Source organism: Lithobates pipiens, unplaced genomic scaffold (genome assembly GCF_037356315.1).
Source record: "Lithobates pipiens isolate NorthernLeopardFrog02 unplaced genomic scaffold, aLitPip1_a1.2 Scaffold_18, whole genome shotgun sequence".
Classification (NCBI taxonomy): domain Eukaryota; kingdom Metazoa; phylum Chordata; class Amphibia; order Anura; family Ranidae; genus Lithobates; species Lithobates pipiens.
Genome location: NW_027507758.1, coordinates 592781082 through 592806247, shown reverse-complemented (window position 1 = coordinate 592806247; position 25166 = coordinate 592781082). Strand labels below are relative to the sequence as shown.

Here is a 25166-nt window from a genome sequence, read left to right as displayed (position 1 = left end):
AAAAAGATGTTCTGTTTGTAGTAGATGTGGATTTAGGCATGACACCTGTTATTTTTGTGAGATTCCGACAACCAAATCCTTTGGATTTTGTCCGTCGGATCTTGTCCGAAACTGTTGCATACACACGGTCGGACAAAGTTGTCAAAAAATCCAATCTTTCAGAACGTGATGACGTAATTTCATTACGATGGGACTACGTTCAGGCTAGTAGCCAATAGCTTTGATGTATGAATTTGATCTGAGCATGCGTGGCACTTTGTCCAATCGGAATTCTCTACACATCATCGGAGTATGTCCTATGGGACCAGTTTGTCGGAAAATATTTCCAGCAAGTTGGAAAATTTGGTCCGACGGATATTCCGATGGAAAACAGTCCGATGCATACCACACACAGTCGGAATATCCGACGGAATGTTTCCTATCGGACCGTTTTGTCGGATATTCCGACTGTGTGTGGTCTCCATTGGACCAACTTTTCCAACTTGCCGGCAAAATTTTCTGACAAAATGCTCCGATCGGACATATTCCGATCATGTGTAGCCTACTCCAATGGACAAAGTGCCACGCATGCTCAGATCAAACTCCTAGACCAAAGCTATTGGCTACTAGCGTGAACGTAGTCCCGTCGTAATGAAATAACGGCATCACGTTATGTACAATCTGATTTTCCGACAACTTAGTCCGACGTGTGTATGCAACATCACTTCCAGACCTCTTCTGGAATTAATCCGTCAGAATTACTCAGACAGATTTGGTTGTCGGAATCTCCGACAAAAACCTTTTAGAGTCTGCAAAAGACTTGAGACTGGGGTGTAGGTTCACCTTCCAGAAGGACAGTGACCCTAAACATATAGCCAGAGCTACAATGGAATGGTTTAGATTAAAGCATATTCATATGTTAGAATAGCCCAGTCAAAATCCAGACCAAGAAAAGAAAAAAAATATACCGATGCTCAAAATATATTACATATAGCTGTGTTGCAATCAAATAAACCCCTAATTTGGGGTAAAAAAATATATGACAAAATATGGACTGCACTAACTACCCAAAATATAAATAATTATGCATATATAACTATGCTCAAATGCAATGTGCAAACCACAAATAATACCGCCTGTGCTATTTAACACAAATGCTATTCAATGCTCAAAACAACTCACAAACCCCACCAGAGCTGTCTTTAATATTGATTGGGCCCTGGGCAAAAATTCTCATGGGGCCCCCAATGCCAAAGCCCAACCTGCCCCCCCCCCCCCCATGCAATTTCACTCTCCGCCTGCTCTGAGATATACAATAAATAGCAGCTAGACTCAAAATCGGTTTACTGTATCAGATCAGGCATGAATGAAAGGATTCTACACCAAGCCCCAATGTAATGAGAAGATTTACACTGACCACCAATGTAACTGAGACATTTAGCCTGCGTTCACATTTGTGTGTCAGGAACGCATGCAAAATCTGCAGCTGCCCTTTAGCAGATACACAGTAATGCCATCAATTGTTAATGACACCCTCACACATCTGCTGACATGTGCCTCGGCACCGAGTGATTTTGAAAAAGGGTTAGGGACCATCTTCCGCATTTCTAGCACATAGAGCAGTCCATTGAAATAAATGAGCTGCCCCACACACAACCTACATCTTTATCCACCGTCAGTACACCTTTGTATCATAAAACCCCTGCTAACCTCTGCACCCCAAACCTCCCCCATCCTCTCCACACCAACCCTCCACCCCCTTTAACTCTACCTGGCTACTCTGCTCATCTTTGGACCCACCTATTCGCTTGCCTTTGCAGAACAGGCAGATGTTAGGCTTAATGACCACAGCTGTAGGCAGGACTTTCAAGCATGCCCCTTTACCTCCCCAGTGGACAGCATTCAGTATAGGTGATGGTGGATTTGACCTGGGGGTGGCATGATATACATATGAATGGCGCCACTATTTACATGTAAACACAGGGTCTGCTGGTGAGTCATCTGCACACAACAATAGGGCAGAGCTGGGCAGAATTAGTAGCAGCACTTCACACTGAGATATTGGGACACAGCACAGGATTAAAACTTCAAGGAACAAGGGAATTTAAACCAGGATAGTTGGCAAGTATGTGGCAGCTGCTTTGGGCCCCACAACATAAGTTACATGCGTGCTGCCACAGGTGATCAATTTGTTAATCTTGAATTTCTGTTTCGTTGAGTATGATTGGAATTCACAAATTTTCCTTGTTTTTTCATTAGTAAGCCTTCAAGGCTTACATTTACCACAGCGATAAAATACTTTCTGGTCAACAAAAGTAATCATTTTCTTTGGGGGGTGAGGAACATTTTTGACTATTTGATCTCTCAGCCTTTTCACCCTTCTATAAACAAATGTTGGCCTAGAAGGGAGGACTTTACTCAAATGGGGGTCATTGCAAACAATGGGCCAATGTTTTTTAACAGCTCTCTCTAACATTCTATATTGTTTGTTAAAACCTGTAATAAATGGCACACTTTTCAAATCTTGAGTTGTTCTATTTCTATCACCTAAAACTGCTTCCCTATTTTCAGACGAGAGGGGGTTAAATACCAACGGTTTAGGACCTTAAAGTTAGTCTCCTGGATTTTGGTGCAGGACGAGGATTTAAGAGCCAAGGTGACAATGCGCTGCGCTTGTGCTGTCGAAAAAGTGCATTGAAGGTCCCGCTCCCATTTGGATAGACAGGTTAGGCGGAGCGGTTCCCGAGGTGTGGATAGCAAGGCGTAAGTCTGCGAAAGAATGTGTGCCAATGGTTCCGAACCGGAGCATAAGAGCTCGAAGGGGGTTAACCGTTGCCCAAAGTCCCGCGGTCGCGGTAACGAAGAAAGGAAATGGTGTAGCTGTAGTGCTTTCCAGAAGGGGAGTCGATATGTCCCTGCCGCTGCCGAAAGGTCTGTAATAGAGGGCCAGTGTCCATCGGCCATAAATTTGGCTGCTTCCCTATTTTCATGTCCTATTTGGTCTCTGATTCTCTCCAACTCCATCCTATTATACCCCTTGTCCACAAACCTCTCCACCAGTACCCTTGTCTGTGTGTAATAATCTGCCAATAAGTCACAATTGCGCCTGATCCTGATAAATTGTTTTTTTCCAATGTGGGTATGAACCCATTTCTGTTGGTGTCTTTAAAGTGTGTTCAGGTATGGAGGTAAGTTTAATTCTTAAAGATCTCCAGGTCCAAATAAAAACTGATGTTACTCTGGTGTACGTTCACCATAAATTTAATACCATACTGCTTTCCACTTATATGCTTCACAAATCTTTCTAGTTCCCTTTGGTCCCCCTCCCATACTATGAAAATGTCCAGACCTGAATCCAACTGAAAATCTGTAGCAAGACTTGAAAATTGCTGTTCACAGATGCTCTCCATCCAACCTGTCAGAGCTTGAGCTATTTTGCAAAGAAGAATGGGCAAAAATATCACTCTCTAGCTGCGCAAAGCAGATAGAGACATCCTCAAAAAGACTTGCAGCTGCAATTGCAGTGAAAGGTGGTTCTACAAAATACTGACTCGGGGGGGGGGGGGGGGTTGGGGGCTGAATACAAATGCATGCCACACTTGTCACATATTTATATGTAAGAAATGTGGAAAATCATTTATCATTTTCCTTCCACGTCACAATTATGTGCCACTCTGTTTTGGTCTATCACATAAAATCCCAATAAAATAAATTTACATCTTTGGTTGTAACATGACAAAATGTGGAAAATGTCAAGGGGTATGAATTTTTTTTTCAAGGCACTGGGTATTTGCTTTGTAGGAATGCCATTCAGCTGCAGCACTGATATGTTTATTCTGACAGCAGCAGGGTGTGCTTTCAGAATATATACATCCATGATTTCAGAGCTGTAGGAGGAGATTTCTCCATCGCAGTTTAAAAAAAATAGCACGTATAACCAAGCATGAAGGGCCCGGGGTGGTCAGTTGGCGGATCGCCCCTATGCGTCGGCATATATAATTTTCACTTTTCCTAGCAGGGATTTCTTCATCCACATTGAACTTCTAATGTTGGGCATAAAATGCCAGGACAATTCAAACACTCCCCAAATTACCCCTTATTTGGAAAGTAGACACCCCAATTTTTTGTTTTTTTTTTACACAAATTTGTCATTTTAATTATATATTGATCACACGTGCCTTGGGTATATGTGGATTACACCCCAAAATACATTCTTTTACTTCTCCTGAGTATGGGAATACCACATGTGAGAGACCTTTTTGTCAGTCTAACCGCGAACAGGACGCCAAAATCTTATAAGCACCATCAGGCTCTTAGTGGGCATTATTTCCTCATTACACTAGGTGACTATCACAGTTTTGGAAGCCCTCAAATGGCAAGATATCACAACCCTCCCCCCTCCCCATGACCTATTTTCAGTAAGTAGACACCCCAAGGTATTTGCTAAGAGGCTTGATGAATAGTTTGCAGATCTCATATGTTGCCACAATTTTTTGGGAAAATGAAGAAAGAAAAATAAAAATAAATGTTTTCTATTTTCTTCTTTCAATTTTCAAAAACCTTGTGAGAAAAAAATAGATCTGCAAAAACTCACCATGCCTCTTATCAAATTCCTTGGGGTGTCTACTTTCTGTAAGGAAGTGAAATTAATTTACGCCATTTGAAAGCCTTAAGGTTGTGATTGTTTTTTTAGCACCAGTACGTGGCTAGGCTCCCAAAAATTCTCACACATGTGGTATCCCTATACCCAGGAGAAGTAGCAGAATATATCTTAGGGTGAGGCATATATCATTTAAGTGATAAGTGATGGATGTGTCTGGGTTTGGTTGAGAACTGTACTTACCTGACTGCATTGTGCTGGGCACACAGTGAGAGGAACTAACGTTGTTCCTCACACTGTGTGATGTCAGTGTAGCACCCTAGGCAGGGTCGCTCCTAAATTTACCTGCCACGTGTAGTTACCTTGGCTCATTTTTAGGGATCAATTGAGTTTACCCCAAGTCTGGAATTGCTGCAATTCTCTCTTCTGCCACTAGGTGGCTGGGTACCTGGTGACATTAGATAAGACAAGGGCAAAGCATGGAAAGATTAGGGGTATATAGGGTATCTCAGCCAATGGGCAGGGTTTTTCTTAAATCCCTTGGTCTGCTGGGAGAACCTATATCTTTGGGTGGAGTCAGGTGATTGGTGTTCTGTGCCACCTGGATGGCTGCCTGGGTGGATGTGTGTTGCACTGCCTGGGCTGCTAGGCCAGAGTTTGGGCCTATCCCAAGCACACTGGCTGCTAGGCTATCTGAGGGCCTATCCAGAAGCAAGACAGCAGTGTAGGGTTGGGACCGCGGCTTGCAGTCCAACCAGAAGTGACGGTTCTGCCGGCTGGAGAACATGTTGTGGTTGGAGATAGAAGGGAAGCTGTCACCACTAAGGGACCATCCACCTTATTACCAGGGACCACAGTGAATAGCTGAAGCAAGTACCAGGGCAGTATTCTCACCAACCGGGGATGGTGAAGAATTGGGAAACTTTAGCGGGTATCAAGCCAGGGACCCAGCCAGCGGAGGTGATGCTTGCAAAGCAGCCTTGTGTGCCAAGCCAGAGACTGAGAAGGCCAGTGGGGTGAAGCTTTAGAAGTATTTGGAATTCCCGAGCTAGGGACCCAGCAGAGAAGCGGGGTTGACGCTTGAGGAGGAAACTAAAGTGAAGATTGGAAGAGCTCACTGGATTCAGTGGCAATGAATGAGCAAGTGAGACTGGGAGCTCAGTGGGTTGAGAACCAGCAATAAGTGACTGTAGAGAAACTAAAGGAATTTGTTACAACTTGTGTTAGGCTAAGCCCTTGTACACACGGTCGGAGAATCCGTCGGAATGTGTCCTATCGGACCGTGTTGTCGGATAATCCGACTATGTGTGGTATGCATCGGACTGATTCCGTCGGAATATCCGTCGGACCCAATTTTCCAACTTGTTGGAAATATTTTCCGACAAACTGGTCCGATCGGACATACTCCGATCATGTGTAGAGAATTCCGATTAGACAAAGTGACACGCATGCTCAGATCAAATTCCTACACCAAAGCTATTGGCTACTAGCCTGAACGTAGTCCCGTCGTAATGAAATAACGTCATCACGTTCTGAATGATCGGATTTTCCGACAACTTGGCCCGACCATGTGTATGCAATAGTTTCGGACACAATCCGTCGGACAAAATCCGTCGGACAAAATCCAACGGATTTGGTTGGCAGAATCTACGACTGTGTGTACAGGGGCTAAGACTGTTGCCATAAGAGACAGCATTCCTACACATGCAGATGTAGTGTCTTGTTGGATGCCTTTCCATGCATGGCAGTCTACCTGTAGAAGTCTCAGAGTCTACCAATTAACATTGCAACTACCTAAGGGTGTCCTGGCCCTAAGCCCTCTCTCCCACAGTTCTGTTCAAGAGAAATAAAATCTCTTTGCAAGAAGTGTCTGGTGCCCATGAATCTATCTTGCATTACACCCACAATGCCTTAAAACCCACTCTACACAGTAGGATGTTGCCTGGGATCTTGCTACATTTGGCCCCCAACATGGGGCAAAGGCGGTATCCTTGCAGCAGTCACCCATAGCAACTGGCAACAGCTCCATCTGGATTTTTTCTGGCTCCATGGGAATGTGGCAAGTAACATCTATACTTCTCATAGATTGTGTTATTGTGCATGCTAACTACGTTGGGAATAGACATGTGCAGTTTGTTTCGTTCCAAATTAAAATTCAGATGAACTTTCTTTATTCAGAAATTCAGATGTATCCAAATTTTCGATATCGAATAATACCGAATTTAAACGAATCCAAATTTAAACCAAATTCAAATTAGGACGAAATTAGAATTAGAATCTTTTTCACATAGTTTTCGAATACTTTTCGAATTGGAATAGTTTTCACATTCAAATTCGAAAATGTTTTGAATTCTAATAGTTTTCCAATTTCCAAAGAGAATAAAATAGAATAGAAAATAAATGAATAGAATATAATTTTTTTTCCTATTCTATTCATTTATTATCTATTCTATATATATATATATATATATATATATATATATATATATATATATATATATATATATATATATATATATATACAGTGGTGTGAAAAAGTGTTTGCCCCCTTCCTCATTTCCTGTTCCTTTGCATGTTTGTCACACTTAAGTGTTTCGGAACATCAAACCAATTTAAACAATAGTCAAGGACAACACAAGTAAACACAAAATGCAATTTGTAAATGAAGGTGTTTATTATTAAAGGTGAAAAAAAATCCAAACCATCATGGCCCTGTGTGAAAAAGTGATTGACCCCTAAACCTAATAACTGGTTGGGCCACCCTTAGCAGCAACAACTGCAACCAAGCGTTTGCGATAACGTGCAATGAGGCTTTTACAGCGTCCTGGAGGAATTTTGGCCCACTCATCTTTGCAGAATTGTCCTAATTCAGTTACATTAGAGGGTTTTCGAGCATGAACGGCCTTTTTAAGGTCATACCACAAAATCTCAATAGGATTCAGGTCAGGACTTTGGCTAGGCCACTCCAAAGTCTTCATTTTGTTTTTCTTCAGCCTTTCGGTGGTGGACTTGCTGGTGTGTTTAGGATCATTGTCCTGCTGCAGAACCCAAGTTCGTTTACAGTTCTGTACACGAACAGATGGTCGGACATTCTCCTTCAGGATCTCTTGGTAGACAGCAGAATTCATAGTTCCTTTTATCACGGAAAGTCTTCCAGGTCCTGAAGCAGCAAAACAGCCCCAGACCATCACACTACCACCACCATATTTTACTGTTGGTATAATGTTCTTTTTATGAAATGCAGTGTTCCTTCTACGCCAGATATACTTGGACACACACCTTCCAAAGAGTTCCACTTTTGTCTCATCGGTCCACAGAATGTTGTCCCAAAAGTCTTGGGGATCATCAAGATGTGTTGTGGAGAAATTGAAACGAGCTTTGATGTTCTTTTTGCTCAGCAGTGGTTTTCTCCTTGGAACTCTGCCATGCAGGCCATTTTTGCCCAGTCTTTTCCTGATGGTGGAGGCATGAACGCTGACCTTAACTGAGGCAAGTGAGGCCTGCAGTTCCTTGGACGTTGTTGTGGGGTCTTTTGTGACCTCTTGGATGAGTCGTCGCTGCGCTCTTGGGGTAATTTTGGGCGGCCGGCCACTCCTGGGAAGGTTCACCACTGTTCCATGTCTTCGCCATTTGTGGATAATGGCTCTCACTGTGGTTCGCTGGATTCCCAAAGCTTTGGAAATGGCTTTATAACCCTTTCCAGACTGATAGATCTCAATTACTTTCTTTCTCAATTGTTCCTGAATTTCTTTGGGTCTCGGCATGATGTGTAGCTTTTAAGGATCTTCTGGTGGACCTTACTGTGTCAAGCAGCTCCTATTTAAGTGATGCCTTGATTGTGAACAGGTGTGGCAATAATCAGGCCTGGGTGTGGCTAGAGAAATTGAACTCAGGTGTGGACAACCACAGTTATAGTATGTTTTAACAAGGGGGGCAATCACTTTTTCACACAGGGCCATGATGGTTTGGATTTTTTTTAACCTTTAATAATACACCTTCATTTACAAATTGCATTTTGTGTTTACTTGTGTTGTCCTTGACTATTGTTTAAATTGGTTTGATGTTCCGAAACACTTAAGTGTGACAAACATGCAAAGGAACAGGAAATGAGGAAGGGGGCAAACACTTTTTCACACCACTGTATATATATTCTTTTTTATTTCTTTTTTTTTTCAAACTCGAAAACTTTTCAAATTCGAAAACTAATAAAGAAACAAATTGATTATTGAGACAGCTCTTTTGATTATATTTCTGGAGCTCCTTATGTATCTCTGAATAGCCAGAAATTCCTAATTTCTGCAAAGGTCAAGCAGACTCAAAAATATTCCAAACGAACAGACACTCATTGAAAGATTTCCTCCTTAATAGTTCAACACCTTACACACCAAGAATAGCAGGACATCTAGGCCTGCTTGTTACATCATGACTTATCAGTGACTTTCTTCTGCCTGATCTTACCTCTAGTTTCCTCTATAGCCTTTATTAGGTGTCGGGATTCTTCCTGCACTCGCTCCTCCATTGATCGCTTCCCCATTCCAAAATTCCTCAGTGTGGTCACAGCAAACCGTCTAACTCGCTGCCAGCGTTCACCATTTGTAGTGATGATACCTAAATGTGGAAAAGAATATTAATCTATTGTATTGCATTTGGTATTGTAATATACAGTATCTCACAAAAGTGAGTACACCCCTCACATTTTTGTAAATATTTTATTTAGCTTTTCATGTGACAACACTGAAGAAATGACACTTTGCTACAATGTAAAGTAGTGAGTGTATAGCTTGTATAACAGTGTCAATTTTCCGTCCCCTCAAAATAACTCAACACACAGCCATGAATGTCTAAACTGCTGGCAATAAAAGTGAGTACACCTCAAAACTGGGCCCAATTAGCCAATATCCCTCCCCGGTCTCATGTGACTCGTTAGTGTTACAAGGTCTCAGGAGTGAATGGGGAGCAGGTGTGTTAAATTTGGTGTTATCACTCTCACTCTCTCATACTGGTCTTTGGGAGTTCAATATGGCACCTCATGGTAAAGAACTCTCTGAGGATCTGAAAAAAAATATTGTTGCTCTACATAAAGATGGCCTAGGCCAGTAATGGCAAACCTTGGCACCCCAGATGTTTTAGAACTACATTTCCCATTATGCTTATGCACTCTGCAGTGTAATTGAGCATCATGGGAAATGTAGTTCCAAAACATCTGGGGTGCCAAGATTCGCCATCACTGGCCTAGGCTATAAGAAGATTGTCAAGATCCTGAACCTGAGCTGCAGCATAGTGGCCAAGACCATACAGAGGTTTAACAGGACAGGTTCCCCTCAGAACAGGCCTCGCCATGGTGGACCAAAGAAGTTGAGTGCATGTGCTTAGCATCATATCAAGAGGTTGTCTTTGGGAAATAGATGTATGAGTGCTGCCAGCATTGCCGCAGAGGTTGAAGAGGTGAGAGGTCAGCCTGTCAGTGCTCAGACCATACACCACACACTGCATCAAATTGGTCTGCATGGATATCGTCCCAGAAGGAAGCCTCTACTATGTCCTGTGGTATGATGAGACCAAGATAAACTTATTCGATTTAGATGGTGTCAAGCGTGTGTGGCTGTAACCAGATGAGGAGTACAATGACAAGTGTGTCTTGCTTACAGTCAAGCATGGTGGTGGGAGTGTCATGGTCTGGGGCTGCTTGAGTGCTACCGGCACTGGGGAGCTACAGTTCATTGAGAGAACCAAGAATGCCAACATGTATTGTGACATACTGAACTCTTCCCTTCAGAGGCTGGGCCACAGGCAATATTCCAACATGATAACGACCCCAAACACACCTCCAAGATGACCACTGCCTAGCTAAAGAAGTTGAGGGTAAAGGTGATGGACTGGCCAAGCATGTCTCCAGACCTAAACCCTATTGAGCATCTGTGGGGTATCCTCAAACGGAAGGTGGAGGAGCGCAAGGTCTCTAATATCCACCAGCTCCGTGATGTCATCATAAAGGAGCAGTGGTGGCTGGTGCTCAAAATTTTTGGGGGCACAAACAAACTAAAAAATAGTGAATCTCCCCCATCAATTGCAGCCTCACTGTGCCCATCAAACGCAGCTAATGTGCCCATTATTTACAGCCAGTGTGCCCATTATATACAGCCACTTGTGCCCATCAAATGTAGCCACTTGTGCCCGTCAAATGCAGCCACTTGTGCCCATCAAATGCAGCCACTTTTGCCCATCAAATGCAGCCACTGTGCCCATCATACACAGCTACTTGTGCCCATAAAACGCAGCCACTTGTGCCCATAAAACGCAGCCACTGTGCCCACTGGCAGAGGAAGCAGAGGAGACACTTGTGAGGAGAAGCAAGATGGCGGGTACCAGAGCGAGGTGGAATGTGGAGGTTATCACACGTGTTGGCAGAGAGCCTGCAGAGTGGACTGATCTGCAGAATCCAACCCTGTGGGATGCAGGGGTCGTATTGATGCCCAAGGGAGGACTGCCACTGTGCAGCATAGGAGACACAGGACATCTTGGACTGGTATGAAGCAAGTGTCTGAATGCTTCTGTGAGTCTGCAGGTGTGGAGCCAGTGCGGGCACTGCGGTAACATGTTGCTGCAACTGGAGTGGAGTGATTTTAAATCCAGGAGACTATATGTGACCTGGAACACTGACATCTAGAGTGGCTGTTCCCTTTGGGAGAGGACGGGGAGTGTCAAGAACACCACTGGGGCCGGAACCAGTGGTGCATACCCGCACTACCATCTCTAAGACCAGGGAGATCCATGTGTCTGAAGTACAAAGTCTGCAGGCCAAGAAGGCAGAGTTGCAGCCACAAGGTACTTCAGTAATAGCCGCAGCAGCTAACAGTTCGACTCTTAAAGAGGCAGAGGGGTGTCAATAGATCCAGAAGTGGAAGTCCTCCAGTTTGGTCAGTGGAGAGACCAAGGATGCAGGGATCATTGATGTGGGGTCACCCTGTTTTGAGCACCAATTTGGGCAGAGGCAGAGACTGAGTGGGATTGGGGGCCATAGGGAGGAAAAAGCCCCTCAAGCTCCAGTTCCATCAATGAAGAGATGGAGGCAGCAGTCATTCGCATGGGGTGTGCAAAGAATCTGGGGTTCTGCGAGGCATATGCTGCAAGAGTCCCAGATCTATACCCACCCCACACCTATGTTCAGGCTAGAGCACAGAACAACTCATATGAAAAGCTGATCACCAAAGTGGAGACCCTGTATGCCAAACCTGGGATAGGAGATAAACAAAAACTCCCCAGGTTCTCCTGTTTTAATGGCTTATACAGAGGAAGGTGGCCATGGAGTACGGTTACGATTATCCATATGCTCCAAGGAAGACCATGGAAGAAATTGAGAGTCAGAGGGATAACTGGTGTGATGAAGCTGTCTAGGAATTTCTATATGTCCCTAAGCCACACCAGAATTCATCCAGGTCACTTTTATGGAACACCTTCATCTCTATCAAAGAAAACTGGATACGGATTGACCAAGTAGAAATCAATCGCCCAGCTTTTTGGGTGTGTCGGGTGAAGGTCCGGGCTGAGGTACCGGTGGTGAAGCTGTGGGGGAATTTGGAGGACACAGAGGAGGAACACAGCAGTCAGCAGCCACCTGAGACGGCGTTGTGTGAGGAGAAGAGTAGGCTTCAGGCTGGTGGGCTGTGCCTGGCGGAAGTGGGCGGGCAATGACAGCACTGTAAGGTGTTACTGCAGATAGGAGCCTACTACCTGGTGTTCCTGCTGGAACAGGGAACTATCGCCTCAGTGAGTCCCAGCAGGCTACGCAAGGCCCAAGCCTCCCTCTTTTTCCCATTAAGGGAAAGACCTGCTGCTCTTCACAAACCAGGGTGTCTCCCAACCAAGACCATTGGACAGTGGAGATCCCTCAGTAATTGCACCTGGGGTCCTCTCCCGGGCCACACAATCCAGCTTCTTCTTTCAGCTCCCAGCCTGGAGGCAATGCCCCCCTCTACCCGGGCTCCCCTCCCAGGCCACATGACACAGCTTCCTCTTTCATCTCCCAGCCTGGAGGCAGAGTCCCCCTCAATCCAGGGTTCCCTCCCAGGCCACACAACACAGCTTCCTCACCCAACTTCCACTCAACTCCCCTGCTGTCCAAGCTCTACTGTATTTAAGGGCCGATTCAAGCACACTGCCAGGGCCTTCTGCCTTGAGGTTGGCCAGAATCCCTCAAGTATGCAGATCAGGACCTCCTGACATCCACCTACTAGCTCCCAGAAACTTCTCCAAACTTCTAGAACCAAGGAGAGGTACCAGAGGTCTGCCTTGTAGAGTGCTCCAGCCTGACCTACAGTAACCCAACTCCGGACCCAACCACAGACTCACACAACTACCATGAGTCAAAAAACAAATTTACCTAGACCAATCTAGCACTAGAGGGTGCTAAATCATACTAACCTTCCAGCTGCATTTGGCAAGTGGCAACTTAAATGGTCAGTTTTCCCTAAAGTGATATTTTTGTTACAGCTGGAGCCTTGTTGGATGAGTGAGCCCCTGGATTATATACTTCTACAATTAGATCTGCCTGCTGTAAATCTTGATTATGTTTATGTACACCTAAGAGTTTTGGGAGTTTCTACTCACCATTGAGGTGTTCTCATCCTAGTCTCATCCTCATTCAAGTGAACAAGCTTTCCCATGTCACTTGAAGAATAGATTCTGCCTGACTTTGCCTAAGTGGACCTGTGCACTTTTTTTGCATTTACTTTGTGTTCACTTTTTGCAAATCACACTGTGAGCTCTTACACAAAAATTGTAAAAGAACCCCTTTAGAACAATTGTAAACCCTGGTTTTCTCCTGGTCCCATATCAAAATCCAGCTTTTGACATCTGGTATGTGTAATGCCGCGTACACACGACAGGACTTATGTCCGACAGACTTCCGAAGGAGTTCTGCCGGAGTTCTGACAGAGTTCTGACGGACTTTCCGAATGAGCGGACTTGGCCACACACAATCACACCAAACTCCGACGGATTCGAACGTGATGACGTACGACTGGACTCGAATAAGGAAGTTCATAGCCAGTAGCCAATAGCTGCCCTAGCGTCGGTTTTAGTCCGTCGGAATAGCATACACACGAGCAAATTTTTCGGTAGGAACTGGGTCCGGCGGAGTTCCGTCAGAAAAATTTGAAGCATGTTCCATTTTCTAAAGTCTGTCAGACTTTTGCGAATCAAAAGTCCGTTGCAGCCCACACACGATCGAATAGTCTGCCGGAATCATTCCGTCAGACTTTGGATGTTGAAAAGTCCGCTCGTGTGTACGGGGCTTATCTGGTTATATATATGTATATTATAACTTTTCCTAAAAAGCACAGATTTTCCTTACCATAACCATCTGCCAGTCTTTCTGATATTGGTAATTGTCCACGACCGCCAAATTGATAAGAATTGTTGATCAGGGCCTCTTTAATAGCTGAATATCCACAAAGCACTACCACTGGTTGAGAACCAAACCAGATGGTGAAGATGGGTCCATACTGCTTGAGCATCTGTAAGAGAACACACATATAGAACAGTCAATCCTTCTTTTTCTAATTTCGTTTTCCTCCCTTCACTGCTTGGAAAAGTATAAGTAACTGCTTGTAGATTAACATTACTACCATTACTAAACATTTCTAAAGGAGCGATTGTTGTAATGTTTAAGATAAAGGTAACGTTTCTATTTAAAGGGACAGAAAGGGGACTCCAGATGGAGAACTAAATAGGCGTCCTTATAAAAGGCTGGGATTTGACATTTTGAATATTTGATATTACAAACAAGGTTTTGTTTATAAAGGGTAAGAATAGAAATGTATCTGGTGAAAATACACGTGCATTCATTCTGTGGGAATTGGGCAAAAAAAACAAAAAACAAATGTAAATAGGCTATATCCTGTGCTGTGAAAATGTCAATCATTTATTTTAAACAGAAAATACCATATTTGGCCACTAGATGGAACTATTAACTTTCAAGTATCATAGGAAATGACTATGACATTTAGCTACATCTAGTGGTCAAATGTGGTATTTTCCATTTTAACTCAATAGTTTACATTTGAACAGCACATGATGTAGCCTATTTACATACGGTTTGTCCCATTCACACAGAATCAATGTAAATGCACTTTCGCAGGGTGAATGCAAATTCTTTATAAATCAACCCCTTTCCTATAATTTAACAAATTCAAAATGACAAATCTCAGCCTTTTTTAAGAATGTATTTTTAGTTCTCCAGATGAAGAAAGAAGGTACTCCAAGCCTTGATTCTCAACATTATTAGCCCTTGTATACACGGTCGGACATTCCGACGGAAAATGTCCGATCGGACCATGTTGTCGGATAATCCGACAGTGTGTGGGCTTCATCTGACTGTTTCCGTCGGATTATCCGACCAACAAAATTTTAGAGCTGGGCTATAAAATTTTCCGACAACATGATCCGATCTGACTTTGTCCGATCGTTTGTAGAGAATTCCGATCGGACAAAGTGCCACGCATGCTCAGATCAAATTCCTAGACCAAAGTTATTGGCTACTAGCCTGAACGTAGTCCCGTCGTAACGAAATAACGTCATCACATTCTGAACAATCGGATTTTCCGACAACTTTTTCCCTCCGTGTGTATGCAACACCAGTTTCGGACAAAATCCGACGGATTTGTTTGTCGGAATGTCCGATCGTGTGTACAAGGGCTTACAGTGTAAGTGCAGACATATGGGTAAATAAACAGTTGAAAGGGGACTAATACCACATTTGGTATTAGTTGGAGGAATAGTGACCCATCATTGGTATCTTTGGGAGGAATAGCACCCCATTGTTGGTGTCAAAAGGGGTAATGGTGCACCATTGTTGATGTCAGTTGACAGAATAATGTATCAGTGCCCCAAAGGGCCAGATAAAGGCAAGTAAAGGGCTGCAACTGGCCCCCGTGCCACAGTTTGGAGATCACTGGTCTAGACTGTGAATGAATGGTGAAGGAGCAAGTAAATAACATTGTGGGTCACTACCTACACCCAGGGCGAAGATGCCAAACTGTGCCCCCGCCCAAGATGTATGAGCATTATGTGTCAGCAAATCTGCCCTCCATCAAAATAAAATTGAGCTTTAATCTGTAGGCTTACCCCTAAGCTTACATTTCCTTTGCAGGTTAAAATGTTCCCCAAAACAAAAATCCCCCCCTCCTCCCAGCACAACTCCTTTCTCCCCAAATCCCCCCTCATAGAATAAATACCCCCTAATCATCCCTATTAGCCAAAATTCCTCACCAGAAAAAAAAAATCCCCCTTCTAGCATAAACCCTCTCTCCCCTCCCAAATCACCCCTTCTAGCACAACCCTTACAAATCCCCTTTCTTAGCTCAAAACCTTTTCCCTCTATCACCCAGCACAAAATAAGAGCAAATTTTACTCCCTGCTGCCCCCCAAATTCTTCCTCCCAGCACAAATCCCCTCCCTCCAATCCCCCATACACTTATCCCCCCAATTCCCCCTTTTAGCACGAATCCTTTTCCCCATTCCCCCCTCCCAGCACAAATCTTCTCCAGTCACCTTTCCTAGCACAAATACCCCAATGTTTACCCTCCTAGAACAAACCCTTGCCCCCGCATTTTCCCTCCTAGAACATACCTTACACTCATGACCTCTCAAAACCCCCCTCCCATAACAAATCCCTTCAATTCTCTTAGCACAAATTCCCCTTCTGCTCCCAGGTGGCCTCCCGGGTTCCTCCTCAGCTTGCAGACTATCTCCCGTGGTCCTTCACAGGTTGCAGGCTGCCTCCCTCTCCTGACAAGTCACAGTTGAGCAGAAGCCTAGGGGAAGCAGCATTGCAATACTTTTGACAGGCACTGAATCACAGCACTGGGGACCCACACTAGCGATGGCATTGACTGTCAGATCAGGACTTTATAGGGTTTGCTTACCCGCCCCTATCCATATTCTTTGCTGGGATGGGATGGGGGCATAAACAAAGCCTGCACAGTCCTGATCTGGCACACCAAATCAGGAGCACTGCAGTGGCACAAAAGTGGACCTCGAGGGGAGAGAGAGCACATCCCACTTCTGGCTCTCTCCTCCTATTTAGATTTGCCCTGTCACTTTTTGTGCTAGACTGACAGGAGTAGTGAGGTCGCTGTCACTACGCGTGTCAGCTTGTAGCTTCAGGAACAGTGCAATAATTACAAGTTTTCATCCTTGGTACCCCTTTGGTCTCATAGGAGATCCAGATTTTCATCAGCATTTTCCTCTAGAAGGTATTTATTTTTTACAGGTACTTATATAGTGCCATTAATTTATGCAACGCTTTACATACTGTGTATATATTGTACATTCACATCAGTCCCTGTCCTCAATGAGCTTACAATGTAAGGTCTCTTATTTACAATTGTACATACACATATTAGAGCCACTTTTGACAGCATTCAATTAACCTACCAGCATGTCTTTGGAGTATGGGAAGAAGACCAGTGTTTTCCGGAGGAAACCCAGGCAAACACAGGGAAAACATGCAAACTCCAGGCAGGTAGTGCCCTGGTTGAGACTCAAAATTCAGCGGTGATGTTGGGGGTCGGCAGGACCCGGGGTGGGCCAGACCCTGCAGCTATCAAACATCAGCCAATGATTGGGCTGCTTAAGGGGACGGGGCCACATACACGTAGCAGCCTGCCTAGATCCCATTCCATTGGCTGGTGTTTGATAGCTGCTGGGTCCCGCCCACCCCAGACATCACCGCTGAATTTTGACAGCTGGTCTCTCTGTGCATAAAGTTGCATTACATGAGAGTGTCACACATAGTTTCACTAAGCGTTAATATTGGCCTTAGTGTGAAACTCCCTCTTCTCTGCCAGTGTCACCTACCAGTGCCAGTCAGTGCCACCTGTCAGTGCCTCCTGTCAGTGGCACCTGCCAGTGCCAATCAATGCCATCTGTCAGTGTCAGTGTTTCCAATCGGTACCACCTGTCAGTGCCAGCACTACCTGTCAGTGTCAATCAGTGCCACATGTCAGTTCCAATCAGTGCCACCTGTCAGTGCCAGTGTTTATAATCAGTGCCACCTGTCAGTGCCAATCATTGCCACCTAATATCAGTGCCAACCAATGCCATTTATCAGCATCAGTGTTTTCAATCAGTGTCACCTACCAGTGACAATCAGTGCCGCCAATCAGTGCCCATCAGTGCTAACTATCAGTGCTGCCTATCAGTGCCCATCATTCCTGACAGTTAGTGCCCGTCTATGCTACCAATCAGTGCAACTAAATGCTGCCAATCAGTGCTGCCTGTCAGTGCCAATCAGTGCCATTTGTGCTGCCAATCAGTGACAATCAGTGCTTTCTATTAGTGCCAATCAGTGCCACCTATCACTGTCAATCATTGCTGCCTGTCAGTGCTGCCAATCAGTGCCAATCAGTGCCAATCAGTGCACTGAGTGCAGGGATGTGGCGATGAACTCAGCAGCCAGGCACATTGTCTATGGTGGGGCACAACTGAAATCTGTTGATGTTTATTAATTCCACATGCCAATCTTTAGTATAATAATTAATCACCACACTACTATTTACAATAAACTTCTGGAGATAAAATAAAATAAGTGTCAGTAAAAGGCTTGCCGACAAGCACTGTTATGTGTTCCCAAACCACGAAAAAAAGTGCAGCGCTAACTTACTGATCAATAACTTAACAATAATGGTGGAATCCTCTAATGGAAATACACATCAGACTGAAAATAAGACATACTGTATAAAATGAAACTTATTAGGGATAGTGGAAACCTTTCCTATACTGTAGATATTGGCTATAAAAAAAATGTCTTCATTACTTTAGGCCAATATGTATTCTGCTAGATATTTTTGGCTAACAAAAATCCCAACAAGAGTATATTGATTGGTTTGCCTGAACGTTATGGTGTCTACAAAATAGGCATTTTTTATCGAATTTTCTAAAATAATGAATGTGGGGGCCTTTTGGTGGGCGTGTTTTTTTTTTTTTTGGGGGGGGGGGCAGCATTTCATTCTTGGTTCCAGGCAGCACAATGTCTTTGGCTGGCCCTGACAACAATGGTTCTATAATTCCTGATCAGTCTTCTCCTATTCTACATTTGAATACAAGAATGGTTAGACATTGTCATGCCTACCCCTAGCATTGGTGGTCAGACACTAAAGCTGGCTTCTGTGTTTGCCTATAACAGCCCTCTTTCCCATAAGGCAAGCAGGCCTACCGGTACTTGGTTGATCCCAGGTCTTATACACAATGCTTTAATGCCTGGCCACCACACTGGGGCAGGAGTGAACTGAGCACTGTGAACGGTACTTGCGGTTGGCAGACAGGCAGATTGGTCAGTGGCAGTCCGAGTCCAGGAAAGGCTGAGTTCTAAGCATGTCAACATCTGATCTGAGGTGGTCAACAAGGGAGTCCAAACTTGCAGGCAAGGCAGGAAACAGGTCAAGGCAATGGTCCAGGTACAGGAAGAGAGAGTTTGGAGCATGTGTTACAAATACTATCACAAGCAAGACACTGAGGGTTTGGCTGGCTTAAAACAGGTTTGGTCTCTACTCAGAGACTGGCTACATAAATCACCTTGTATGTGGACAGTCAAACAGGGAGAATGGAACTCAGATGAAACCAGGATGCTGGAAAGAGACCAGCTGCTGTCATTGAACAGGAGCATTACATGCCTCTGACACACATATCTAGTCTTCAAAAATGTACACGCTTTATCATGGTAATGGAAATAGCTATAAAGTTAAACACTAGATTGTTCTGTATATGATACCTTCCAATATTAACACTATTTATCCCATGGTCCCAACAAATTGTTTTCGTGGTTGCCTAGCCTCAGGCACCCTCACGTACATCTTTTGGAGTTCCAAGGAGCTATGTGCTCTTTGACAAGAGGCAGCCACTAAAATGGCCAAAAAGCAGGATCACTTTTCTCCTTGACCATACCATGTTTTCTCTTATTCTTGATGTGCCAACCCCCCCACCACCACCACCATCATACCCTGTATCATGATGTTTGCAGTCTCTCACCATCTCCTGGATCATTATAAATGCTTAAAGTGATCGCAAAGACAGAAGGTATTTTTTATCTTAATGCCTTCTGTGTGCAGCAGCCCCCCTAATACTTATCTGAGCCCAGGGTTAGCCCAAGACATTGTGCTGACTGGGACCAAGAATGACATGCTGATGTGGTGCTGGTGGGGGGGGGGGGGGTCAGTCAGAGTCAGCAGTGGTGTTGGGAGGGATCCAGTCAGAGGCAGATGTGGTGTTAGGGGTTCACTCAGGTCAGTGGTGGTAGTTGTGGTGAGGGGTTCAATCAGAGGCAGTGGTGGTGGGTGTGGTGAGGGCTTCAATAAGAGGCAGCAGTGGTGGGGGGGCTCAGACAGAGGCAGCAGTGGTGGGGGGTTCAGACAGAGGCAGCATTGGTGGGGATGGCCTCAAATGGCACTGGCACTTACTTGCTCTCAGTGTCAGTCGTGCCTCCAGTGATGCTTCTTCCAACATGGGGTTCCCACGCACAGCAGAAAGCTCCCCCCTTCATGCTGTTTGCCATAAGCTCCTCAGCTGACTTTCTCCTGCAGTTTCTGCCTCCTGTCCTGACATGGCATCTGTCTGCAGCAATGGGGGAAGCTGCGGAGAGGATGGGCGAGAGGTCCGCTGTGTGGGTATGGCAGTGAGAGCTATGCCAACTCCATTAACTCTAACAGCAGTGGTGCCAGGTCCCCTCACAGTGGGATAAGGGGCAGTCCCCTCACAGTAAGATAATCAGCTAAGCAGAGCAAGCAGGCAGAGCAGAGCGGGCGGGCGGGAGTTCTGCCACTGTCTTGGGCGTCAATTTGCCACCCCACTGAAAGTCTTACCCGGGTCCAATGGACCCACTGGGACCCATGGTAGGACCGGCCTTGCCTGAGTCCATCTCTATCCAGTAAAGTTGCATGAGTGCCTCAGCTATCCAGGACGCTCCCTCCTGATTGGCTGAGACACATCATTGGCTCCTGCTGCTGTCAAAGTCAATTAGCCAATCAAGAGAGATGGGAGTGGGACCAACCCACAGCTCCATGTCTGAATGGACACACAGAGCTGCTGCTCGGCTCAGGTGACCCCATAGCAAGCTGCTTGCTGTAGGGGCATTCGACAGAAAGAAGGGGCCAGGAGCTCCAGCCAGGGGCCCGAAAAGAAGGAGGATCTGGAATGCTCTATGCACAGGGCAGGTAAGCATAATATGTTTGTAATTTTTACAAAAAAAATGAGACTTTACAAAATTACAATCACTTTAAGGGTCAGCCTGCTTATCCTATCAAAGCTCAATGAGTTGCATGCTGCTGACCAGTGAGTGTGCAGGCCGAGGAGAGGTCGGTCCAGACCCAAAGTACACAGAATGAGATAGCTCAGCAACTGATAAACCTCACTCGGCCTGAGTGGTTAGCAGGTAAAAGCAGCCTCAGCTCAATTCATCCAAGCCATGTGGCCTGGATGAATAGACCAAAGACTGCTTTCATTTGCTGGACCACTTGGGTGGGTGAGGTGTGATCTCTGACCATCTCCTGTATCGTGTCTGTAGTCTCTGACCATCTCCTGTATCATGTCTGCAATCTCTGACCATCTCCTGTATCATGTCTGCAGTCTCTGACCATCTCCTGTACAGTGTATATAGTCTCTCTCAGTCTCTGACCATCTCCTGCACCATATCTGCAGTCTAAAATCATTTCCTATAGTATGTCAACTGTCTCTAACTATTTTCTGAAATATGCATGCAGTCACTGACGAAAGGCGCATTTGTGAGGTCGGGTACTAATATTGGATGATAGGACACTGCTTACAATCAGTGATCCAATCAGAGCTTTGTGCAGTCCATACGAATTCCTCTACACCAAATTGATTAAACCATCTCCCTATGAAGATGGTTTGTGCACAAAGGTACAGTCATAAGGGAACAGAAAAGATCTTTCTCAAAGTGATTCCAAAGATGAGAAGAAGTAAATAATTGCCTAAAATCTATTTGTGTGATGCACAAAAATAATTCCCTTAACTGGAATCCCTGAAATCATTCATTTATAGGGTCATTCACATACCTTTAGTCATGTAGTTGGTGTAAAGTTTACATGTTCAAAAATCTTTTGGCCATATTGTACATAAAAAGATTACCTTTCCATCAAACTCCACCTATATTATCACTTTTGGCAACTGACTGATCCTTTAAAGTGGAACTTCACTTTCCCAATCAACATTGATTATTTTTAATCTTCATGCTACTGGCATTATGTAAATAGACAGGACAGTATATTACATTTAAAAAAGTGTCAAAAGTGTCCAATATGTCTGCCGCAATGTGGCAGTCCTGCTAAAAATTGCTGATTACCGCCATTACTAGTAAAAAAATAATAATAATCATAATAAAAATGCAATAAATCTATTCCCTATTTTGTAGACGCTATAACTTTTGCGCAAACCAAATCAATATTGTGATTTTTTTTTAACCAAAAATATGTAGAAGAATACATATTGGCCTAAACTGAGGAAGAAATTTGTTTTTTATATCCATTTTTTGGAGATACTTATTATAGCCAAAAGTAAAAAATATTATTTTTCAAAATTGGCGTTTTTTTTTGTTTATAGCGCAAAAAATAAAAACCACAGAGGTGATCAATTACCACCAAAAGAAAGCTCTATTTGTGGGAAAAAATAGGACATACATTTTTTGGGGGCAATGTCGCACGACCGCGCAATTGTCAGTTAAAGAGATGGAGTGCCGTATCGAAAAAAAATGGCCTGGCCGTTAAGGGGGTAAATCCTTCCGATCCTTAAGTAGTTAAATCATGTTTTATTGGTCTCTGCTAGGGATGTGCAAAATTACCAGTTTCGGAAAAAGAAAGTTTCCTCAAAAAACGGGATATATAATGTACAAGGTATGTGGACCTGAACCTCTTTTTTCCCCCATCCAATTAGTCTCAACCACTTTTTGTCCAAATTACCAATTTCGGCACTGGCAAAATTTTGGCAAAACAAAACTTTAAAATTCTTAGGGGTTTATTTACTAAAGTTGGAGAGTACAAAATCAGACTAATTTCTGCATAGAAACCAATCAGCTTCTAACCTCAGCTTGTTCCATTAAGCTTTGCCAATAAAACCTAGAAGCTGATTGGTGCAGAAATAGGCCTGATTTTTCATGGGATAGAATTTTTTAATAAATTCAATCCAGACAAGCAAATAAATTTGAAATAACATTTTTATCGGATAAATATATAGGCAGTGGCTGTTTTATTGGTATAATAATAATTTCAAATGTATAAATATTTACTAAATCTTCAATTTCTGTCAACTGTCTGTTATAAGCAGCCCTTATTTATAGGGGTACCCTGCTGTTCCAGTGCATTTACAGGGAGTCCCCGAGTTACGAATCTCTGACTTGTGAACTCCTACTTACGAACGGCAGGCGGTGCCGGTGGGTACATTGGAAAACATAGTTGTAAAACATCGGAAAACGCTGTTCTGCGCATGCACATCTGAATTACAAAACAAAATCAATTTAAGAACTAACAGGCAGGCCCTAACCTGTTCATAACTCGGGGACTGCCTGTATTGGTGGGGAATACTTGACATAACTGACCTATCCTACCCTAATTTTACTTTTTTTGTTATTTTAATTGCTATCTTTTTGAAAAATTAAATTTACCCAATTTCAAAAGTTTTGGAATAAATTCAAACAACTGCCGCTGCTTCAGATCATATGAGGAAAACGGGGGCCTACAATAGGCTTTTTCCCCCCTTTTTCCTTACATTCTTCAGCTTTAGTAAATAAACCTCTAATGCCACGTACACACGATCGGACTTTCCGGCGGATTTGGTCCGGTGACCAGAGTCCGTTGGACAATTTGATCGTGTGTGAGCTCCAGCTGACTTTTTCTTCCCAAAAGTCCGGTGGACCTAGAAATAAGACTGGCTTCAAATTTGTCCACCGGGCTCGGCTTTTAGCGGACAATCCGTTCATTTGTGTGCTAGTCTGACGGATTAAAACCGACGCTAGGGCAGCTATTAGCTACTGGCTATGAACTTCCTTATTCAACGTCATCACGTTCGAATCCGTCTGACTTTTGGAGCGATCGTGTGTGGCCAAGTCCGTTCCTTTGAAAGTCCGATGGACCTCAGCTGCAACGTCCTGTCATCCGTTGAAAAGTCTGGTCGTGTGTACACGGCAATTGGTTTCACATGAAATCTCTTCTACACCTGGGTATTTGACTCACCTTGGGATAAAACTGATACAATGCGAAGCTCACTTGAAGCAGATTACCGATAAATGGCAGCGGGGTTGGTCCTGGAGGAAGTCGGAGCCGCATTTTCTGTTGTCTCCATACTGAGATAATGAAGTAGAAGAGCAAAAACGAGCAGAGAGACAGCGTGAGGACATCCATTTCTGACAAACAGAATCGCAGAAATAGTCTATGCGTGTTTTCTTTTTTTTCTTTTGGCCAATAATTAACATGTTGATGATGATATGGATTATGCTGTTATATAACCTGATGTTTTTCAAAGCTTAGCACTCCCCAACAGATCAAGTTCCAACTCTCTCTTTTGTGAAAAAGAGGCCAGGAGATCAACAGGAGGAACAATTCCTGGCAAATGTAGAAGATTATCTGGCATCTGATTTTCCAGTTTTTCAAGTATTGCACCAACCTCCCTGTAACATTAGATATAGAAGGAAGGATCAAAATAATATTACAAATATTTTCCTAAGTCAATCAAGGAGTGGTAGTGTTTGTTCATAATTGAGAATCTTAATAGGCCTGTAGACCTCATTTAAAACCTTGCTGCTAATGAGTCTCTTGAATTAGGATCCTGTGGGCTTGTGGCTATAGACAAGAATAATCAACTATCGCCCCACAAGTCAATAAGAATCCCTGACTGCAAATCAGGTATGTGCGGTGAGGTCAGTGGCTGGTGAGGTACTGGCTAGTATCAGAGCCAGATACACACAAGTTACATACACCACTATTATTAGAGCGAGAGCAATTATTCTAGCACTAGACCTCCTCTATAACTCTTGTAGCGGATGACATTTTGTACAAAATGTCATGCACATGTAAATTTAGTTTTTGCTTCAGAACAGTAGGGGTTCTGAGGGTTAATTACGTAGGTTGGCCTTGACATCAGTCTGGCCGGGCTGTGTTGGAAGTTCTGCCTGGTCATGTGAGCAGTGAGGTGCACATGACAGGCCAGAACCAGGCCTGGTTGGATGTTTTGAGTATCAACCTTCTCGGAACCAATCAGTGGGAGTGCCGGGCCCTACTGGGGAGTCTGGGAAGGGGTACTTAAGATGTGTGGGTCACGTGTTTAAAGAAGAGGAGTTTGTGAGGCCTGTGTGGTCTGTTCTGGTTCCAGTACTGGGGTAGCCCCGTGAGGGGTCCAGGTCATGGGGTGTTCGACATCCCACAATGTGTTCCTGTTAGAGGCCCCTAATAGACCCGTCTGGCCTGGGTTAGGGATCCGTCTGTTCCCGAGCCTCGGAACCTGCTGGTCCAAGGCGCAGTAACTGAGGGAGGATTCAAGGTGTCCGGGTGTGCTCTCGGCTTGGATAGGCACCACAGCTCATGGA

General features: G+C 44.2%; 1 protein-coding gene and 1 long non-coding RNA gene across 3 annotated transcripts in view; one reads left to right on the top strand and one right to left on the bottom strand.

The window, feature by feature from the left end:
* Positions 1 to 24056, bottom strand: part of LOC143989159 (cytochrome P450 2A4-like) — a 71975-nt gene extending 47919 nt beyond the window's left edge. Inside the window, exons 1-3 of the mRNA XM_077489189.1 lie at positions 23818 to 24056; positions 13932 to 14094; positions 9038 to 9187 (exon numbers count right to left, since the gene is read on the bottom strand). Coding sequence (XP_077345315.1) covers positions 9038 to 9187; positions 13932 to 14094; positions 23818 to 23985 — 481 coding nt within the window. The 5' untranslated portion in view covers positions 23986 to 24056. The remainder of the gene's footprint in view (positions 1 to 9037; positions 9188 to 13931; positions 14095 to 23817) is intronic.
* LOC143989160 (uncharacterized) overlaps positions 20647 to 25166 on the top strand; it is a 110050-nt gene continuing 105530 nt past the window's right edge. The window contains exon 1 of one of the 2 annotated variants that reach the window (XR_013277000.1): positions 20647 to 20787. This is a non-coding gene — a long non-coding RNA (uncharacterized LOC143989160). Of the gene's footprint in view, positions 20788 to 24326; positions 24487 to 25166 lie in introns of those variants that run through there. The other variant, XR_013276999.1, reaches the window with a different exon arrangement.